Source organism: Drosophila erecta, unplaced genomic scaffold (assembly GCF_003286155.1).
Source record: "Drosophila erecta strain 14021-0224.00,06,07 unplaced genomic scaffold, DereRS2 tig00000092-arrow-pilon, whole genome shotgun sequence".
NCBI classification, from domain to species: Eukaryota; Metazoa; Arthropoda; class Insecta; order Diptera; family Drosophilidae; genus Drosophila; species Drosophila erecta.
In genome coordinates, this window is record NW_020825207.1 from 395,300 (window position 1) to 411,871 (window position 16,572).

Sequence of the window (16,572 nt, forward strand, 5' to 3'; positions counted from 1 at the left end):
TGGCAGGCAACTGTGACCTGTTTGTGTGGACGCAATCAGTCAGAGATCAGATCGAGTTGAAAGCCCCCGTTTCCTTGATGTCCACAATCAGAACCGGACTATCCGCTACGCAGCGGGCTGATCCGATTTTTGCATAGTGGCGCATGACTGTGCTATTTTTCTTTGTCATCTGTGTTTTGGGTACCTCTCATACCCCCTGCCTGCCCTACACAACCCCCTTCTCACGTCGAGGTGCAATTGGCTTAGTATTGCGCACATTAGTCTCAAATTGCGAAACTCCGAAGATGTCGCTGACGCAACATTGAGAACTGGACAACAACACCAGGGGAATATCACTCATACGCCCTATGCAGCCGTGTGGGTAATTACACGCTTACAAGAGGGGCACGGGCAAAAGCTCGGACTTGAGTCACACGCACACCAACACGGGCGAGTCATTGGACTAGTTTCATAACTGCCAAAACAACAACGTGCCCCTCTGCCCACCTGCCCGCCCCACCTTTTTGGAGCTGCAGTTCGGCTTGGCCCGACTCGGATTCGGATTCGGTTTCAGTTTCTGTATCGGACTTAGTATCGGGCCCGGCCCGGGCTCAGGTGAATCTGAATGCCACACACCTGGGCATGACCTTCATGGCTAAAAACAGCGGTTGCGGCGACGCCACTTCGCTGTCCCCCGGACTCGGCAACTGCGACCGCGGCAGCGGCAGCAACAGCGGCAGAGCCCGCGACTGCGCCGGCGCACCGAGCCGACGCTAAAGTAACATTTTACGGCCAAAACCCAAAGCGTCGACAACAACAAGAATCTCAATAACAATAATAATAATCGACAAAGACGTTAAAAAGCAGCAACAACGCACAACAGTCAACACGTCGGCAAACAGAAACCACAACAACATAGCCCCCTCCTTGGAGCTCAAAGCTTTCGGCGCGCTCGAGATCGAAAGCTACACTGCAGACACAGATCTCATCTTGCTTGGAGTCGGCCATGGCTATACCCTAACCGGAAATCGTCGAGCTGCGGTACTTAATAAATGGGATTTTAGCTGTGGGATTTACGTCAATTGTACTGCTATTTGTTTCACTTTTAAACCAAATAATTGAATACATCTAGGCATTTGCGAACTAATCATTTTGCTCGACTTTGCACCATTTGCAGCCTTCTCTGGTCAGGCACCTTCCATACCCTTAGTAAAACATAGCGAATCCGCTCGTAGACCGGCCCCTGCCTTTCAGATTGCATTCCTCCTCCTGGTTAGCGTACAGATTGTGGAAGGCGAACCAGTTTGGCCATTTAGGGCGCATCTCCAACGCAGCATCATCCAGAGCTGGTCGCGCCTCCTTCCTCACTGGGCCACCACGCCCTGTGGTTAATGGCAACTCTTCCGAGCCATGTTTTGCCCACTTAATGCTGAGTTGATGCTTCAAGCGTGGCCTGGTCAATTGGTATTCCAACGGGCAGGCCAGTGCTCCTCGCCCAGCCCGCTCCCTGTGCTCCCTGTCTCCGCTTTGCATTTGCATAATTAGCAGCGGCCAGTCCATGATCTGTCTGCTAATTTTCCATTGCCGATGCTCTTGTGGGGATTTTTAGAACAGTGCGAGTTTATTTTTATCGCCAGACACAATAATGAACGAGATGACAAGAAACGGGGATCGGATCGACGTCTCTGGAAATTCCACGATGACTGGCATCTTGTTCGAACGTGGAAGAGCAATTAAGATATGAGGCAGTTCAAAATATTGGTCCTTTATTGACGTTCAAAGTACATGGGTTCAATAATTACATGTGCCGACTGATAGGATAATGGGTATTCAGCAGAAACGAATATCACTCATACCACACGTGGTACTGGGTCTCTAGCGGATGTGAGTCCGCGTCTTCGAAGCGAATCTGCTGCAGTCTTTCCTAAGTTGCGGTTTGTAAATCGTCTTATCAAAAGCTCGTTGGATTGTCTTAAGGTCGCTTTAATCGGAAAACCAATTGAATATTTGGAATCTAGGGTGCATAAATTACCATGACAGCTGCAGGTCCAAGCCGTCACTGTGGGCAGAGTGGAACTACGCATTAGCTGCCCATTTAAAGTTCACAATAGCGAGTTCGATGTCTTGATATCGCGGGGTGCGTCTTTCGTTGTGTAGCCTACAAAACCTACGTTCCAAGTACAAGTGTCGCGTCGAGGGTGAAACTAATTAAGTAAATTTAACACAGCATACCGAACCACTACCCCTCCTGCCAACGGGCACTGTGAATACTAGACGCAGGCACTAGACGTAAGCAAAAACGATAATTACAATTTTAATTTGGATGAGCAACCAAAAAGCAAAGCTACATAGATACGTACTACTAAAAAGTACAAACAGAACAGTAGAGATTTATGTAATTAAACTATACTTACGATTCGATTTGAATTTGTATCTGGTTTGATTTCGGTCTAAGGGTTTTCATTAAGTTTATTATCACGTTACAGTATGACTTAGATTATGTATTCCTCGTGTAGGTTCTACAGCGTCTATATGCATATTAATTGGGTACACAACACCAATCAATATAATTACATGAGTCGATTAATCCAAATTACAACCAAATTTTCCCAATTGGAAAACATCATAATTTTAGCCAATACAAAAAAATTTAACTCATGGTAAAACCAGCTGGAATATAATTCGAATTCCGTTATTTTATCCAATGTCTGGCATAAAAACACAATCGTTCTTATCTACTTAACTAAGGAAACAAAACAGTAAAGCAATGCCTTTTCTTTTCATTATTCTACAAACAATTTGGCTAAACAATTTTCATTGGATGGATCATAATATGGTTTACTTAAGGGTCTACTTCCGAATACTTTTGTTATAACGTTAATTAGGTGAAATGTTCTGACAAGTCTAGCAATAATGAGCTCTATAAGTGTACGCGGGGTTCATGTGGGACTTGCATTGCAAGGTAAGGATATTTTCCACATTAACGCACATACACATACGCTCCATAAAGAACTAAGGAATATTACCAGTTATTAACTTATGTAGGTTAGTATAGTTACTAATATCAACGTATTCAAGCTATGATTGGATAGTATGAGTTGGTAGGATAGTATAATGGGACATGCCTCGGAAATAGTGTTCTGAACACACTTTCAGCTTGGGCACGTACACCGTTTAAAAAGGAAAACTTTATATTAAAACAAAGTACTTCAAAAACAAAATTGATGTAGGTACACAAACGATTAATTTCAACAGAATATTACTTAGTATAAAAATCGTTTGATATGCTTTAACTAAAATCTATGGTGTATAGGGTACATTTTAAAACTGAAAATATTACTTAGAAAACTTCTGTGTTATGATTACTGTTATAATGTAAAAACTCTATCAAAAACAATTTGCTACGTGCTAAAGACTTTTTGCAATAAGATTCTGCACCAGTTCATATGTTCCATTACGGCCCTTGAGTATTATAGTATTTTTGTAAATAATCGTCTTCTCTTATAAGTTAAAGTTATTGCGCTTAGTTTCAGTGTCTAGTCTGAGGGACTCGTTTGGACTGTTAGCCTATATCTTAGCCAACTAGTTACTGTCTATATAATGTATTATGAATAAGTATGATGATGATATTAGTCATATTAGTTAGTTCACTCAGTTCTATTCCCCATTAAGACCACTCAGTTGATGGCTTTGATGCTCCAAGCTGCGCTTTAAATCGACAATGGTATTCAGTATGAGCTGCTGCTTGCGGTTACTACCGCCTATTGCATGGCCCTTGGCCTCGTCAACGGTCACGTCTTGCATAGAGCTCTTGGCCGACACGGAGGCCAAAAGTTTAATTTGCGAACGCTCATTCGACTTGCACCGTCCGTTTGAATCTGTGTATCATTTGATTAAGTATCTCACTAACAAACAAGCCGTATCACTTACCCAATTGCAAGTCGAAGTTCTTCTTAATGCGCTCGAACGATGAGCTTCCCTTGTATACCTTGCGCTTTAAGGGCTCGCTGTGTGGGCAATAAAAGTTGTTATTAATATTTAATTCGGCATGCATTGGGTTTTCCATCTTCGTATTCGATTCATCTTTTCTATCCATCGTATTCGATTGTGGCTGAGGCAAGTAGTTGTGATTGCCAATATCCTCTACAGCTATGCACTCCATCTCAGAATCACTGCCGTGGAAGCTGATCACCGTTGTCGTGGTCGTGGAAGTCACCATCATCGTGCGTCGCTTGCTCTTAGGACTCTCCTGAAGAGTCCTTCCATTTAGCTGAAGTTGCGGCGAGAGTGGAGCAGAGGGAGGGTTGCCCTTTATCTTACGTGGCGGCAACTCTGGTGGAGCATTTTGATTCATAAAGTTGGTCAAATGCGTTTTGCGAGGACTGCAACGAGCAAGCTTGGGACTGTTTGGTGGCGAAGAAGCAGACGATGTCTCAAACTTGAGCATTTCTATGCGCTTATTAATGGCTGCTGCTAACTCATGCTCAAGCGGAGGAGAGTTCGGAACCGGAGCCTGTTTTTTTGAGTCCACTTCACTGTTTTTAAGCATTTCCACGCGCTTGTTGGCCAAGGGATTCAAGCGCCTCGGACTGGCGACAGGTGTGTCTCTGGGAATGCTAATTGTGATGTATAATAAACTAATAAACCAAATACTTTAACATTAACGTTATTTACCTCTGTAAGCTGTTCTTCATGGATTCCAGCAAAGACTCCGCTTCCATAATAAGTTGTTTATACTTCATATCAGCCTCCAAGTCCGCCTTTAGAAGGGCTTTTTCGCTTTCTGCGATGGTGAGTGTGGACTTTTTGTTGATGCTGCCAAAGATCAGCGAGTTGGAGCGGTTTGACAGGGGTGACGTCTTGTATATTCTGTAGACAACATTCTTAAAAATACTATGTAAAATAACTAAAATGTTGTCCTTTACCTCTCCCTTGGACCCAGTAGATTGCGGCGCAAGCAGACGGGCGTGCCACCCACACTTCGGGTCCCTCGTGGCTCGCGAAGAGGCGACGAAGGGACCTTTTCGCGATTTTCACAACTCTTCTTACGTGTTTTAAGGAACCGCTTGCGTCGTCGCTGCTGGGAGCTTTCCCCCGTCTCCTGGCCGCTCTTGCGTCGGGAGCGGACTGATGCCTTTCGATTCATCAACGGACTGATAGGGTGATTAGAATAGTATTGACAGTTGCCCAAATTTCGTGACAAATCCTTGCGGTCGAGTTCCACCTCTTGCATGGATGAAGTGTCTATAAAGTCGATTTCCAACAACTCGTCAGTATCACACTCATCCCCCGCATCCTGTCCAGTGTCTAGCTCCGAGGCACAGCAGTCAGTAAGGTCTGAATCACTGCTAAAAGTCGAATTGAAGGCAATTTAAGTTACTTGGCGAGCCATGAACGACTGCAACTCACCTTAATATATCAGTTTCCTTTTCGTAAATGTAACTCTCGTCAAACTTCCCAATCATTTCGTTAAGGGTGGCCTCGTCATCACTAAGAACGAAGGATGTAGTGGTAGCTCCAGTTCCGCCACCAGCTGCCACGGGTGCTGAAGTTGTTGTAGTCTCGGCGTGCTCCATGTGACGCCGCTTTATGGTATGTGGGGCATGCATATTTTCCACTTCAGTCGAAGTAGAAGAGCCCTCGGACTCGTAAGCGACTGCGGCTCCAGGTGCAACACCAGGCCCGCCCCCAACAATGTCCACACCAGCCTGTTTGGCTGCCTGGCTAGGAGTAGCTCTGCACTTGGGGGTTGCTGTATAAGGGACTGGCTTTCCTGCTTTGTTTGCAATTGTTTTGGCTGCCGGAACTTCCAGTTCATTGCTTGACTTAATGCCCGACGAGGTCGTGGAGGTAGTACTGGTGGCATCCAGATCCAAGCGTGTGGGGCCTGTGGAGGTTGGCAAGTGCTCTCCCGTGTTGTACCAGGGATTTGTTCTTATGCGACAGCGCTGTCTGGGAGAGGGAGCTGCAAAAAATGGGAAAAAGAAGCAGATGAGAGATGGTACTTCAGGCAAGTAGGGACTTTAAATGGGTTAATTGCTCAGTTTGCCGGCAGGCGGACTAACAACACTGACACTCACACTCAAAGAGCTTTGACTGCTGCCGCACAGCTAGCGGACTGGGCGACGACTCCAGGCCATGATTGGCACTTGCGAAGTTGCTCTTGGGCAACGGATCCATAGGCGACATCTCCTCAATGCGGTTTAGGCCGAACTTGTAACGCTGGGCCTCGACGGCCAGCGAGTTGACGCTCTTGGGGAAATAGTGGGTTCCCGAGCGCATGTTAATGTAGTACTCAGGTGGATTATAGTTGCTGGCGGCGCATGGCGATGTGCCATCTGTGGAGTAGCCCGTGGAATAAGCGCTTTCTGGCGAGGGCAAGCTGTGGGGCCGTGGTCCCGACATGAAATTACTGCGCTGAATTCCTCGTGGAGTTCGCATACGCGAGCCGCTAAGAGGAGCGGGTGGAATTGGCGGTGTAGCTGTCAAATTATCCAGGGACTCGCCAAGCTGCGCGGGTGCTAGCTTGGAGGGAAGCAGGCGACCGTAACGAACATGGTTGTTGCTTTGCCTTGGCTCTTCTTCGTACATTAGACGTATGGCGCTTAAGTTTTCTGACTGCGGGCGCTGTTGTTCCGCAATGGGAGCTGGAGGCCGAAGCAGCAAAGCGCCAACTTCCTCGTACTCCACCTCCTCCTCAGGTGGAATGTGGTATTCCCCATTTAAGGACTGCTCTTTAAAAGTGGCATGTTTGCCAGAAGAGGGCTCCTTGGATCCCGTTGACCAGGATAACGACGATATAGAGGACGAAGAGCAGTTTACCCTTGTGGGCGATTTCTCCGCACAGGAGGTTTCCTTGCTATTGGGCACACTTAAGTGGTGCGGCGCCTGCTGAAGCGGTAGATGCGGCTGATAGCAGTTCGGGGCGTAAAGCAGATTGTCCGACTTGGGCGAGGCTATGACATAAGAATCTTCGTCTGGGGATTGCCAGCCATATCGACGACTGGGTGGCTACGGAAATATGATCGATGTAAGCGTTTTTCATACTCCTAAGAGGGAAGCTACTTACGTGACACTGGATGGGAGAGACCTCGCGCCTCCGCACCGGACTGGCGATGCTGTGGCTGCCGCTACTGGTCAGGACCGGGCTAGTTAGGTTGCTGCCCTGTGGCGGTAGGGTGCCCGCCTTCTTCCCCAAGCAGGAACTGCCTGCTTCCACGGTCCCTTGTTTGTGTTTACTGCCCTTCTTGCGGGGACGCACAATATGCGTCTCCATCCAGGAGCGCAGCTTGGATCCAAACATAGTGGTATTCTAGTCTTAGCCGATGTGGACGGACGGTAATTTCTGAAAGTGGAGGTCATTAAGCTAGCTGGCTGCAATTCAGCTGCAACAATGAAGAGGAGTGGACTCCTGGGACCACTTTGCGCTGATAAGGAAATCCATTTACAGCGGCACAAAAGCCAAACAGCTTTTCAGTAGGGACACATTTTCTATAGTTTAGGTGGGGGAGGCTGTGCTGGAATTTTATGCGAAATTACCTTACTTGCAAATGCGGCAGACAACGTTGGCCTCATATCCTTTGCGCCTCCTTTTATTGTGGCGCCCACACACACACTCGCACAAGAGATGAAAGGGCAACGGTAAATCTACACCAGAAAACACACGGACTTCGTCGGCTTCCTGTACTTGTGTTTGTTTGTTTTTTGTTGACGGTTATTTTTTGCCGTTATCCGTTACGTCGGGGACGACTACCGACGCACCCAATGTTGTTGGGGGTTGTTCGTAAGCCGAGAAGCTTCAAGGACTCCACTCCCGCACTCACCCGATGTATGTATGTATGTGTGGGCCTGTCTGTGTGTTACAGCTCTCGGTTGTAAATCCCACGTAACTGTAAATTTTATGTCAAGCTATTTTCCTTTTCGTCTGCAGACTCAAATGCTTAACGACATTTTGGCACTTTGCTTGTATCGTTATGGTTGATTGGCAATAGTCGATCTTTGATACCAGTCAGTTTTGTATGTATTTCACGCAAATTATGAAAAATGTTTAGGAAACTAAGGGGAAAAAAGCACAGTTGCTTCCTGGAAAGAACTACAACTCCTGATGTGTTAAAGTGCCGCTTTTCACAGGAACCTCCTCTGACTTTAACTTTTTTCCGTGGCTGTGTATGGGTATGCGATGTGTGAGCTTCGGTGGTAGTGAGAGAAGCATGCCGCAGAATTTAGTGAACTAAGGATGCGCGGACACGAATGAAAAGAAACATCCGTCGCCGTTGAAAGTAAAAAAGCTAATGGCGGAATGCGCAGTTACGTATGATTGCTTGGAGGTGCCACTTGCAGTTACGCCAGTTGGCTGGATAACTGAAATTACAAGACATAGTAAGATTGGACTTCTATTGTTTTCCTAACGTTTTTTTCCAAGTATTACAATAGATTCAACGATTTCAGCCCAAAAGTAAGCTATTTTGCTAGAAATTTACGTTTTGCCTTGGCGCTTTGCAGCACTGACAACGCATCTGTGAGCACCAGCTGTCTTTCCGCCCATCTGGCAACTCCGTCAAAATTATTTGTTGTCCTGAGAAACATGCGTTGCTATTACGAGGAGCTCGAGCTCCAAAGAGACGCCAGCGATGGGGACATCAAGAGTGCGTACCGTAAGATGGCCCTGCGCTGGCACCCGGACAAGAACCCCGATCGACTGGCGGAGGCCAAGGAGCGCTTCCAGCTGATCCAGCAGGCGTATGAAGTTCTTTCTGATCCTCAGGAACGGTCCTGGTATGACAACCATCGCGAGCAGATATTGCGCGGCAAGAACTCTGATTACGCGGAGAACTCCCTGGACCTGTTCCAGTTCTTCACCACCTCCTGTTACAAGGGCTACGGCGACGATGAGCACGGCTTTTACCGCGTGTACACTGCGGTCTTCGTCCAAATCGCCTCAGAGGACTTAGAGTTCATGGACAAGGACGACCGCCTGGGGATGGCGCCTGACTTTGGTCACTCGAACAGCAGTTACGAAGATGTTGTGGGCCCGTTCTACGCCTTTTGGCAGGCATACAGCACCCGGAAAACCTACGAATGGCTATGTCCATACGACGTACGCGAAATAAAAGAGCGCTTCATTCTCCGCAAGGTGGAGAAGGAGATGAAAAAGATCGTCCAGGCTGCCCGCAAGGAACGCAATGAAGAGGTGGGCAATTCTTTAGCCTTTTTCTGGGATCGAGAACAATTTTATAACCTCATTTACTTAGGTTCGCAACTTAGTCAACTTCGTGCGTAAAAGGGATCGCAGAGTGCAGGCCTACAGACGCATGCTTGAGGAACGCGCCGAGGCCAATCGACTTAAGCAGGAGGAGAAGCGCAAAGAGCAGTTAAGAAAGCGCCAAGAAGAACTGGCGGCCGCCAGGAAAAATAATGTCTTCAACGAGGGCTACGAGGAGCAACTTAAGCAGCTGGAGCAGCAGTACGATAGCGAGTCGGACGATTACACGGGTGAAGACGAGGACGACGAGGATGGCAAGGACTCTGACCATGAAGGCCCGGAAGCCGAGGAGTACGAGGTGGAGTATGTAGACGATCTTTACTGCGTGGCGTGCAACAAGACATTTAAAAACGCCAAGGCGCGTGCCAATCACGAGGAAAGCAAGAAGCATAACGAAAATGTGGAAAGGCTGTGCCAGGAAATGGAGGAAGAAGAGGACGCTTTCAAGGATGCATCCCATGAAGACAGTTTAAAAGACGTACAGGAATCGCTGGAGGAATTGCAACTCTCTGAGGATCAGATATCTTTCGACGGAGCGCTAAGCGAAGAAGAATCTTCACTAGCCAAACGGACCAAAAAGAACAAAAAAGCAAGAAAGTCAGCTGTCAAGCAAGCGCAAGAGGAAGCCAGTGACGGACCAGATGAGCCAATAGAAAAGAATGCAATCAAAAGCGAGTCAGAGGATGAAGACTGGAGTAAAGGAAAGAAGGCGAGCAAAAAGAGTAAAAGCAAAAAGCCGACGACAAGGAAGGTTAAACTATTAGAGCAAACGGTTCCGGAACCAAATACAAAGGAGGCCAAAATAGCTCCAAAGGGCGAAGACGAGGAGCTCGACCCGACCAAGCCGCAACATACTTGCGTCACCTGTAGGCTCGTCTTTGACTCGAAAAATAAACTGTTTGCCCACCTAAAGAAGACGAACCATGGCGTCTACATACCTAAGGCAAAGCCTGATGTTGAGGGCAAGCCTCCTGGCAAGGCTAAGGGCAAGCGCAACAAGTAGGTCGTATGGATATACAACCACACCTTGTATCTATACTTTAGAATGTTAAAAGTTTATTTATGCTAATGATAAATTTAATTCGAGAATGAAGTTAAGTATGCTCGCTCTAAGTCAGATATTGTTCTTATTGTATCCAAAGGCAGCTACGGAATGCAGACCAATTTGCTGCCCGCCTCCACGCGTCTGCGAACACGGGACCGCATATTGGAAGACTCTGCCTTTAGGCTTATTCCGGCGGCAGTAAATGTAAGGAGTACCCCAATGATTCCGCAGTAAAAGGAAACTCCTGTAAGGGTTTAGTTTAGTAAGTTTCAACGAACAGTTTCACTGAATTACCTATGCTACAGTCGGCGGGGTAAAAGGGTTCGGCATCCATGCCGCACAGACGTTGAATCCGACTAGCTCGCCATCCCATCGGATGCAGAAATAGAGCCAGCATCATACATATTCCTGGAAAGAATGCATACTTAACTGCTGCGGGAATACTGCACATTGGGTGCTTACCTGCTACCACCTGGGCGCAGGCCGTCATGTTGTGTATACTCTTGCCACAGGCCGACTGGCGGCAGCTGGTGATCAGGGTCAGGAGCACCGTTACGGACAGTAGACTAAATCCCAGCGTGACGAAGAACATAGCCGCTTTCCATTCGCCGGGGTAAACGCTACTGTCCGTGGCCAGTCCGTCTATGTCGAAGCGGCCGCAGTGGAATCCGCCCTCGTGCATCACCTTGCAGCGCGTGTAGATGCCCACCGAGGATTGACGGTGAAGGCTGGCGTTGGAGTCCATTCCTTGGGCGGGGCCCACCAGCCACCTGGGCGTGACCAGGGCCACAGCGAAGAGCATGTCCGCCACCAGGGAACAGAGGAACCACACCAGACTGGCGCTGGTGATAATAACGTAGCACATTTCGATGCACCAGACTTTCCAGAGTACACAGATTCAGCGATCGACGACGGACGCCACAACGCGTCAGCACTTGCCGGATAGATAATAGACTCTAAGCGCTTTGGCTTTGTCTGGGCACGCACATCCCACACCCACTTGGCCGTCACCCACCACCACCGTCGCACCACTCGCCACCACCAGCAGCGCGGGCCAGACCAGAACTTCCTCCCAGCTGACCAGCCCGAAATGGAATTGTTTATTTTATGCCTTCGCCGCTCGCTGTTATGCGCTGCCTTCTGCGTCTGTTTTATGTTATTCACCCCACTCACACGCGCACGGAGGGTGACTGGGGGACAGGGGGAGAACGAGGGCGAGGGCGAGGCGGTAGACCGCCCAGTCCGCGGCTCTGTCAAGAACTCAATGCGGAGCTGACGTCGAAGCGAGGGAAACAGAGTCGTGCGCGGAAATAACTCTGCCTCGATGGCGTTTTCGCTAATCCCCCAAGCGGCTGCAGCTATTTGGCAACTTTATTCCACACTCTGGATCTTTGGATCTGAACTTCCGTTCGCGCAGGCGTGTCTGCTGCCGTTTCTCACCAGCGTCATCTCTCGCCGACTCCGACCGACCGAATGAATGGGGCCCATTAGAGCCAGCTGCAGTCCCAGACGGAGCCAGGCCCCAATCGCAGCACTGGAAGAAAAGGTTTGGTGCATCTTCACATTTTAACAATAAGTCGTGGTAGTAGTGTTCTAATTTGTTTCACGCGTTATATATTTTTTAGGTTTATATCAGCAAGAATAACTTAGGCACCTTAACCATTATAAACCTTATCGTTTTGTTAAGAATGTAAACTTTACGGAAATAAAGAGTAATTTCATTAATTAAATGTGGAAATTTCTTTTTCTGAGAAACGAAATGCATGTATTATAATTTTTATTTAAATTTGCATACCTATGTTTTCAGTGCCTTATGCAGATGTGGGCGCCGATTTCTCAGTGAGAGCGTGGAAATCCAGACATTCCAAATTCAGAATCAGTCCCCGAATGGCTCTCCCTGGCTCTCTGCACACACGTTCGAGTTGGATCCGATCTGACAACTCCACCACCACCAGCCCCACCATTGCCTCCATCCCCCCTTCTGGTGAGTAATGCGCGCCGCCGCTCCGATTCGAGCTGATCATGTGCAATTCCGATCAAGACGATCTCCGGTCGAGCGGTTATCAGTTGGCCGAGTCTGTTGGGGGCCATTGCGTCATCCGCACTGTGTTTGTACACAGTGATCGTGACCGAGGCCGTAATGGGATCCGCACACAAATTGCGCCGCCTGCGGAAAGCACTTTCACTCTCCCTTTCATTGCCGGGACAAATCCGCGGCTTATCACTTGTCTTTAGCCAAGATGTCGCGTCGGATGGTCTTCCTTCAGTTGCTGCTGTGGACAGTTGCACAGGCTCACTACTACTACGACTACGGCTACTGGGAGATCAACGAGCCTACGCCGCTATGTTCCGACTACGAAATGCTGGTGGTCAACACCCACCAGTGCGTGAGGCGCTGCAACATCGTCTGCCGGAATGGAGTGTGCTTCGAGGACGGACCCTGCCCCTGTGCCGACCAGTACCTGGCGGGTAATCCGGATGGGCTGGTGTGTGCTGCTGAGTGCCTGCCCGGGTGCAGGGCGGCAGGTGGCTACTGTGCCGCACCGGACCTATGTGTGTGCCGTAGGGACAGGCACTACTACTTCGATCCCCTCTCCCAAAAGTGCCGCCACAGGGCTGCCCGACTGCTGGACCCCTGCCTTGGGTGAGTATGATTCTTGCTCCTCACCTTATCGCTTCTGAAATGTACATACATATGTATGTATGTGCCCTTTGACACTTGCAGCCGCTGCACCCATGGTACCTGCTCCTCCGACGGACGTTGCATCTGTGCCCAGGGATACGAGCTAAGGGCCAGCCTGCTGCACGGACAGCAATGCATGCCGGTCTGTGATCAGTAAGTTTGATTGTCGCTTTATCTTTTCGGCGTACTGACCCTGAACTATACCCCCAGCAACTGCGGACCACGTGCCTACTGCTTCGCTCCCAACTTGTGTGCCTGCCGGCACAAAAAGCACCATTATGCCCACAACGGTATCTGCTCCAGGGACTATTGACTTAGGGGGGCTTTTGGAAAAGTGGGGCTGTTTTAGGTCCCGCTGATGCAGCCTGGAATTTAATTTATTTATTGTGTAGGTTCATGAATATTTAAGAATTGAATGACAAAACTATGTTACGCTTTTAATTAAATTATTTACTATGGAATGACGAACGGTAAGGAATAACACATATACTACGTACGTACTAAATTCAAAATCGCCAATATACAATGTTGATATTAATCGTTAACAAGATACCTCCTTGCATTTACTATATATGGCATTCACTTGTTCTTAGTTCCTCTTGAGTCCGCAAACTGATGTGCCTTACCTTTTGCAGGGCACCATTAAGAGAGCGCTGTGATTTGGTTTTTGAAAGAGAAACTGGTTTGGTTTTGGTTTTGTTGTTCTTGTTACCGCACCCACCCCGCCGAATTACAATGCGACTTTGTTATTGTATATAACAGATCGGACACATGGAAATGCAGAATATTACAGCACAATATACAATTTCCAATCGCCACTTGTTCATAGTTCCTATTGAGTCCGCAAACTGATGTGCCTTACCTTTTGCAGAGCACCATTAAGAGAGCGCTGTGAGATTTGGTTTTTGAAAGAGAAACTGGTTTGGTTTTGGTTTTGTTGTTCCTGTTCTTGTTACCGCACCCACCCCGCCGAATTACAAAGCGACTTTGTTATTGTTTATAACAGATCGGTCACATGGAAATGCAGAATATTACAGCACAATATACAATTTCCGATCGCCACCGATCAGCTGAGAAACCGGAGCAGACATGCGTACGTGTTCTGCAGAGGCGTCGCCTGTTAACTAAAATGTTACGAGGGGTCTTGAGAGGGGGCGTGGACTCAAAGAGGCGCTTCTGTACTCAGCAGTCATTAGGCCTCTGACAAGACCCGAATTTTAAACTGTTTGTGTTTGCGGAGCCCATCATATTTGGGGTATTTCAACTAACCCACACCCCCACCCTCCGAGACTATTTCTTAGATAAAGCACAGCGAAGAAAAGCAGCGCCTTTCGACGTCGACGTCGGCAGAGGCGTCATTTTTAGCTTTGCGCGTGTGGCGTGTTATTGTTTTACTTGTTGTTGTTTCCGTACAGGCGGGCCTCTTGGTCTCGACGACAGGCACAGTGGGCAGCGTCACATGACAGACTAGATTTTTATTTCTTGTTTTTCTCCATTCTGATACATGAGAAATGTTATGTTATATAATTATTATTAAGAGTTATTTTTCATTTTAAAGTGACGAGTTACGAAACGCTATTTAATACGTACGTTTGCAATAGATTCATATAAAATGAACCAGGAACACGTTATGATGAGTTCCACTGTGCCAGCAGCAACAACAGCAAAACGGCGGCAGGCGGCAGCACTCGTGTCCGCCGCCGATGTTCTCCATCGCGATTCAGTTGGAGTTTTGCTGGCCATCAGCGCGGTTGTATCTTTGCTGGAGCTCCTGCGCACCATCCCATCCGATCCAATCCCGAAGAGCTCTCTCGCTTTTGCTAGTGCAGCAATTTGCAATTTTAATTATCTGCAGGCGGTTCGACCAGAAACTGAAAGACACAGCAAAATGGGCCAAGCAAAGGTAAGCTGAGTAAGAGTGCAGCACACTGGGAAGCACATGCACACAGGCACACCACTCACTTACGTATGTACATATGCGCATCCCTTATCCTGCGTCCATGGCAAGTGGGCAGCCCCGAAGTGAAAGCGTGAAAAAGGCTGAGAACTTGGGCACCAAGCTGAAGACATTTTAAAGTTATTCGATCCATCGGAAAGTTGGCAGATATGTAGTTTATTGAAATTTTTAAGATATCTATGTGTGTGAGCTGTCGCCTGTTCTGGGTTATGTAAGCGGATTTGCCAAGATGCTTTGATGCAACCGCTTGCCTAGTAATGACATTGATTTACCGCCGCTTGCGTGTGGTATTCATTTACAGCAATGATTAGACCGATTTAAGCAATTATTAATGCTCCTAATTACATGTGTACAGATACCGTGTATATACATATGTACCTGAGGAGGCGTAGCTGCTGCGCAGTTTGTAGAGCACGCACTCAGTCCCAAAAATACGAAGAAACTACATATTTTAGCAACAATAACCGACTTTAAGAATAAACATGTGTGAATGCACGAAACCGGTTGAACCATCCCATCCTCGCCCGAAAAGCGGGTCATCTGAACATCTCGCTAAACACCCAGACGTTCACACCTTATCAATACATTGCGGGAGCTAGCCAGTGGAAAGTATTCGGATCCCTGATAAGCCAGGGCGATCGATTGATACTAGTAGAGCTAACTCTTACAAGATACCACCTGTTTATCAGATCTCTAACCTAACCCTACTTCTTTGTCTTCGCCACACCCACCTCCCACGTACTCCACAGAAAGTCTCCTCCGCACTGAGCAAGCTCTTCGTGTACGGCGCCCTCAAGTACGGACAGCCCAGCAACTCAATCCTGGCCAGCTCCGGCAACGGCTTCGCTAAGTTCTGGTGCAAGGCCACCACCACTCAGAAGCTGCCCCTAGTGATCGCCACCCGCTACAACATTCCCTTCCTGCTGAACAAGCCCGGAGTGGGCTATTACGTAACCGGGGAGATCTACGAGGTGGACAACCGGATGCTCAATTCCCTGGACAACCTGGAGGATTGCGAGGAAATATACACTCGCGAGATGCACGACATGAACATTGGCGTGGGAGAAGGGTGAGCATTAGTCGGAGCTGACGTCATTCCAGCAATGTGGTGTGATCGGTCACCCTTTCCTTTCCAGAACCGTTCCCTGCTGGGTGTACCTGCTGCAGAAGTACCCGGAGAACCTGCTTAGTTTGCGCTACTTGTCCAGCTACGAAAACTCAACCACCCATCCATACATTATGCGCCATCGCCGCACCCACAAGCATCCGGCCCAGGACGACCTCACCTACGAGGCCCAGAACTAAAAGCCTAGATTGTGGTGTCGCCCGTTTCCTTGGATGTGCTCTGGATGGCCTGGCCACTAATCTTATGTTACCGTAGTTGCATTTTAAGGCCGTACATGCAGACACGATGTACTGATCGATATATACGCGTCTATATTGGCAATGATATACACTGATACATATGTACCATACGCATTATTTAGGTTTTAGCGAACGTAGTCTGTAATTTGATAGTTTTCGACAAACAAAGCAAATAAACTGAAGCAATTCGAAGTAAGCCGTGTCTCTCATCTCTTACAAAAGTAAGGTGCTGGGCAAAAGTAAGGCGCCTCTGGTAATTTTCCACCGAGTGCCGAGTGCTT

The 16,572-nt window shown here is 48.0% G+C and overlaps 5 protein-coding genes across 7 annotated transcripts; 3 read left to right on the plus strand and 2 right to left on the minus strand.

Moving 5' to 3' along the window:
- Nucleotides 1-1,728: 1,728 nt before the first annotated feature.
- LOC6548617 lies at nt 1,729-8,471 on the minus strand. 2 transcript variants are annotated; one of them, XM_026979961.1, is made up of 9 exons: nt 8,408-8,471; nt 7,519-8,340; nt 7,049-7,324; nt 6,060-6,990; nt 5,389-5,944; nt 4,905-5,327; nt 4,654-4,848; nt 3,910-4,595; nt 1,729-3,857 (listed from the first exon to the last, which is right to left on the minus strand). In XM_026979961.1, exons 3-9 carry the CDS (start codon nt 7,280-7,282, stop codon nt 3,637-3,639), a joined length of 3,246 nt encoding a protein of 1,081 aa, XP_026835762.1. In that variant the 5' UTR covers nt 7,283-7,324; nt 7,519-8,340; nt 8,408-8,471; the 3' UTR covers nt 1,729-3,636. The 2 variants fall into 2 exon arrangements, with proteins under 2 accessions (XP_026835762.1, XP_001976703.2); XM_001976667.3 differs by having other exon boundaries at nt 7,519-8,470.
- A 38-nt stretch (nt 8,472-8,509) lies between these two features.
- Nucleotides 8,510-10,354, plus strand: LOC6548616 (dnaJ homolog subfamily C member 21). Its single transcript, XM_001976666.3, has 2 exons — nt 8,510-9,169; nt 9,231-10,354. Exons 1-2 carry the CDS (start codon nt 8,564-8,566, stop codon nt 10,242-10,244), a joined length of 1,620 nt encoding a protein of 539 aa, XP_001976702.1. The 5' UTR covers nt 8,510-8,563; the 3' UTR covers nt 10,245-10,354.
- On the minus strand, nt 10,277-11,766 carry LOC6548615 (LHFPL tetraspan subfamily member 2 protein). Its single transcript, XM_001976665.3, has 3 exons — nt 10,749-11,766; nt 10,581-10,694; nt 10,277-10,530 (listed from the first exon to the last, which is right to left on the minus strand). The coding sequence occupies exons 1-3, from the start codon at nt 11,149-11,151 to the stop codon at nt 10,388-10,390; spliced, it is 660 nt and encodes a 219-aa protein (XP_001976701.1). The 5' UTR covers nt 11,152-11,766; the 3' UTR covers nt 10,277-10,387.
- Nucleotides 11,752-13,461, plus strand: LOC6548614 (wnt inhibitory factor 1). 2 transcript variants are annotated; one of them, XM_026979962.1, is made up of 6 exons: nt 11,752-11,832; nt 11,912-11,998; nt 12,094-12,270; nt 12,522-12,930; nt 13,012-13,122; nt 13,180-13,289. In XM_026979962.1, coding segments are annotated over exons 2-6 (801 nt in total). In that variant the 5' UTR covers nt 11,752-11,832; nt 11,912-11,997; the 3' UTR covers nt 13,283-13,289. The 2 variants fall into 2 exon arrangements, with proteins under 2 accessions (XP_026835763.1, XP_026835764.1); XM_026979963.1 differs by having other exon boundaries at nt 11,758-11,998; nt 12,094-12,930; nt 13,180-13,461.
- Nucleotides 13,462-14,666: 1,205 nt separating this feature from the next.
- LOC6548613 (troponin C-akin-1 protein) lies at nt 14,667-16,487 on the plus strand. The gene is made up of 3 exons (XM_001976663.3): nt 14,667-14,872; nt 15,676-15,995; nt 16,063-16,487. The coding sequence occupies exons 1-3, from the start codon at nt 14,858-14,860 to the stop codon at nt 16,229-16,231; spliced, it is 504 nt and encodes a 167-aa protein (XP_001976699.1). The 5' UTR covers nt 14,667-14,857; the 3' UTR covers nt 16,232-16,487.
- The last annotated feature ends 85 nt before the right edge of the window (nt 16,488-16,572 follow it).

What these genes read in the sequence shown, in the direction of transcription:
- LOC6548617 (XM_026979961.1), bottom strand. Translation starts at nt 7,282, where the DNA reads ATGTTTGGATCCAAGCTGCGCTCCTGGATGGAGACGCATATTGTGCGT. An exon ending in CTACTGGGTCCAAGGGAGAG is followed by an intron (nt 4,849 to 4,904) that starts GTAAAGGACAAC and finishes TGTTGTCTACAG; the next exon opens with AATATACAAGACGTCACCCC. An exon ending in GAACTTCGACTTGCAATTGG is followed by an intron (nt 3,858 to 3,909) that starts GTAAGTGATACG and finishes AATGATACACAG; the next exon opens with ATTCAAACGGACGGTGCAAG.
- LOC6548616 (XM_001976666.3), top strand. Translation starts at nt 8,564, where the DNA reads ATGCGTTGCTATTACGAGGAGCTCGAGCTCCAAAGAGACGCCAGCGAT. An exon ending in GCAAGGAACGCAATGAAGAG is followed by an intron (nt 9,170 to 9,230) that starts GTGGGCAATTCT and finishes TCATTTACTTAG; the next exon opens with GTTCGCAACTTAGTCAACTT.
- LOC6548615 (XM_001976665.3), bottom strand. Translation starts at nt 11,151, where the DNA reads ATGTGCTACGTTATTATCACCAGCGCCAGTCTGGTGTGGTTCCTCTGT. An exon ending in CTGCGCCCAGGTGGTAGCAG is followed by an intron (nt 10,695 to 10,748) that starts GTAAGCACCCAA and finishes CATTCTTTCCAG; the next exon opens with GAATATGTATGATGCTGGCT. An exon ending in CCCCGCCGACTGTAGCATAG is followed by an intron (nt 10,531 to 10,580) that starts GTAATTCAGTGA and finishes AAACCCTTACAG; the next exon opens with GAGTTTCCTTTTACTGCGGA.
- LOC6548614 (XM_026979962.1), top strand. An exon ending in CTGCTGGACCCCTGCCTTGG is followed by an intron (nt 12,931 to 13,011) that starts GTGAGTATGATT and finishes TGACACTTGCAG; the next exon opens with CCGCTGCACCCATGGTACCT. An exon ending in TGCATGCCGGTCTGTGATCA is followed by an intron (nt 13,123 to 13,179) that starts GTAAGTTTGATT and finishes CTATACCCCCAG; the next exon opens with CAACTGCGGACCACGTGCCT.
- LOC6548613 (XM_001976663.3), top strand. An exon ending in AACATTGGCGTGGGAGAAGG is followed by an intron (nt 15,996 to 16,062) that starts GTGAGCATTAGT and finishes TTTCCTTTCCAG; the next exon opens with AACCGTTCCCTGCTGGGTGT.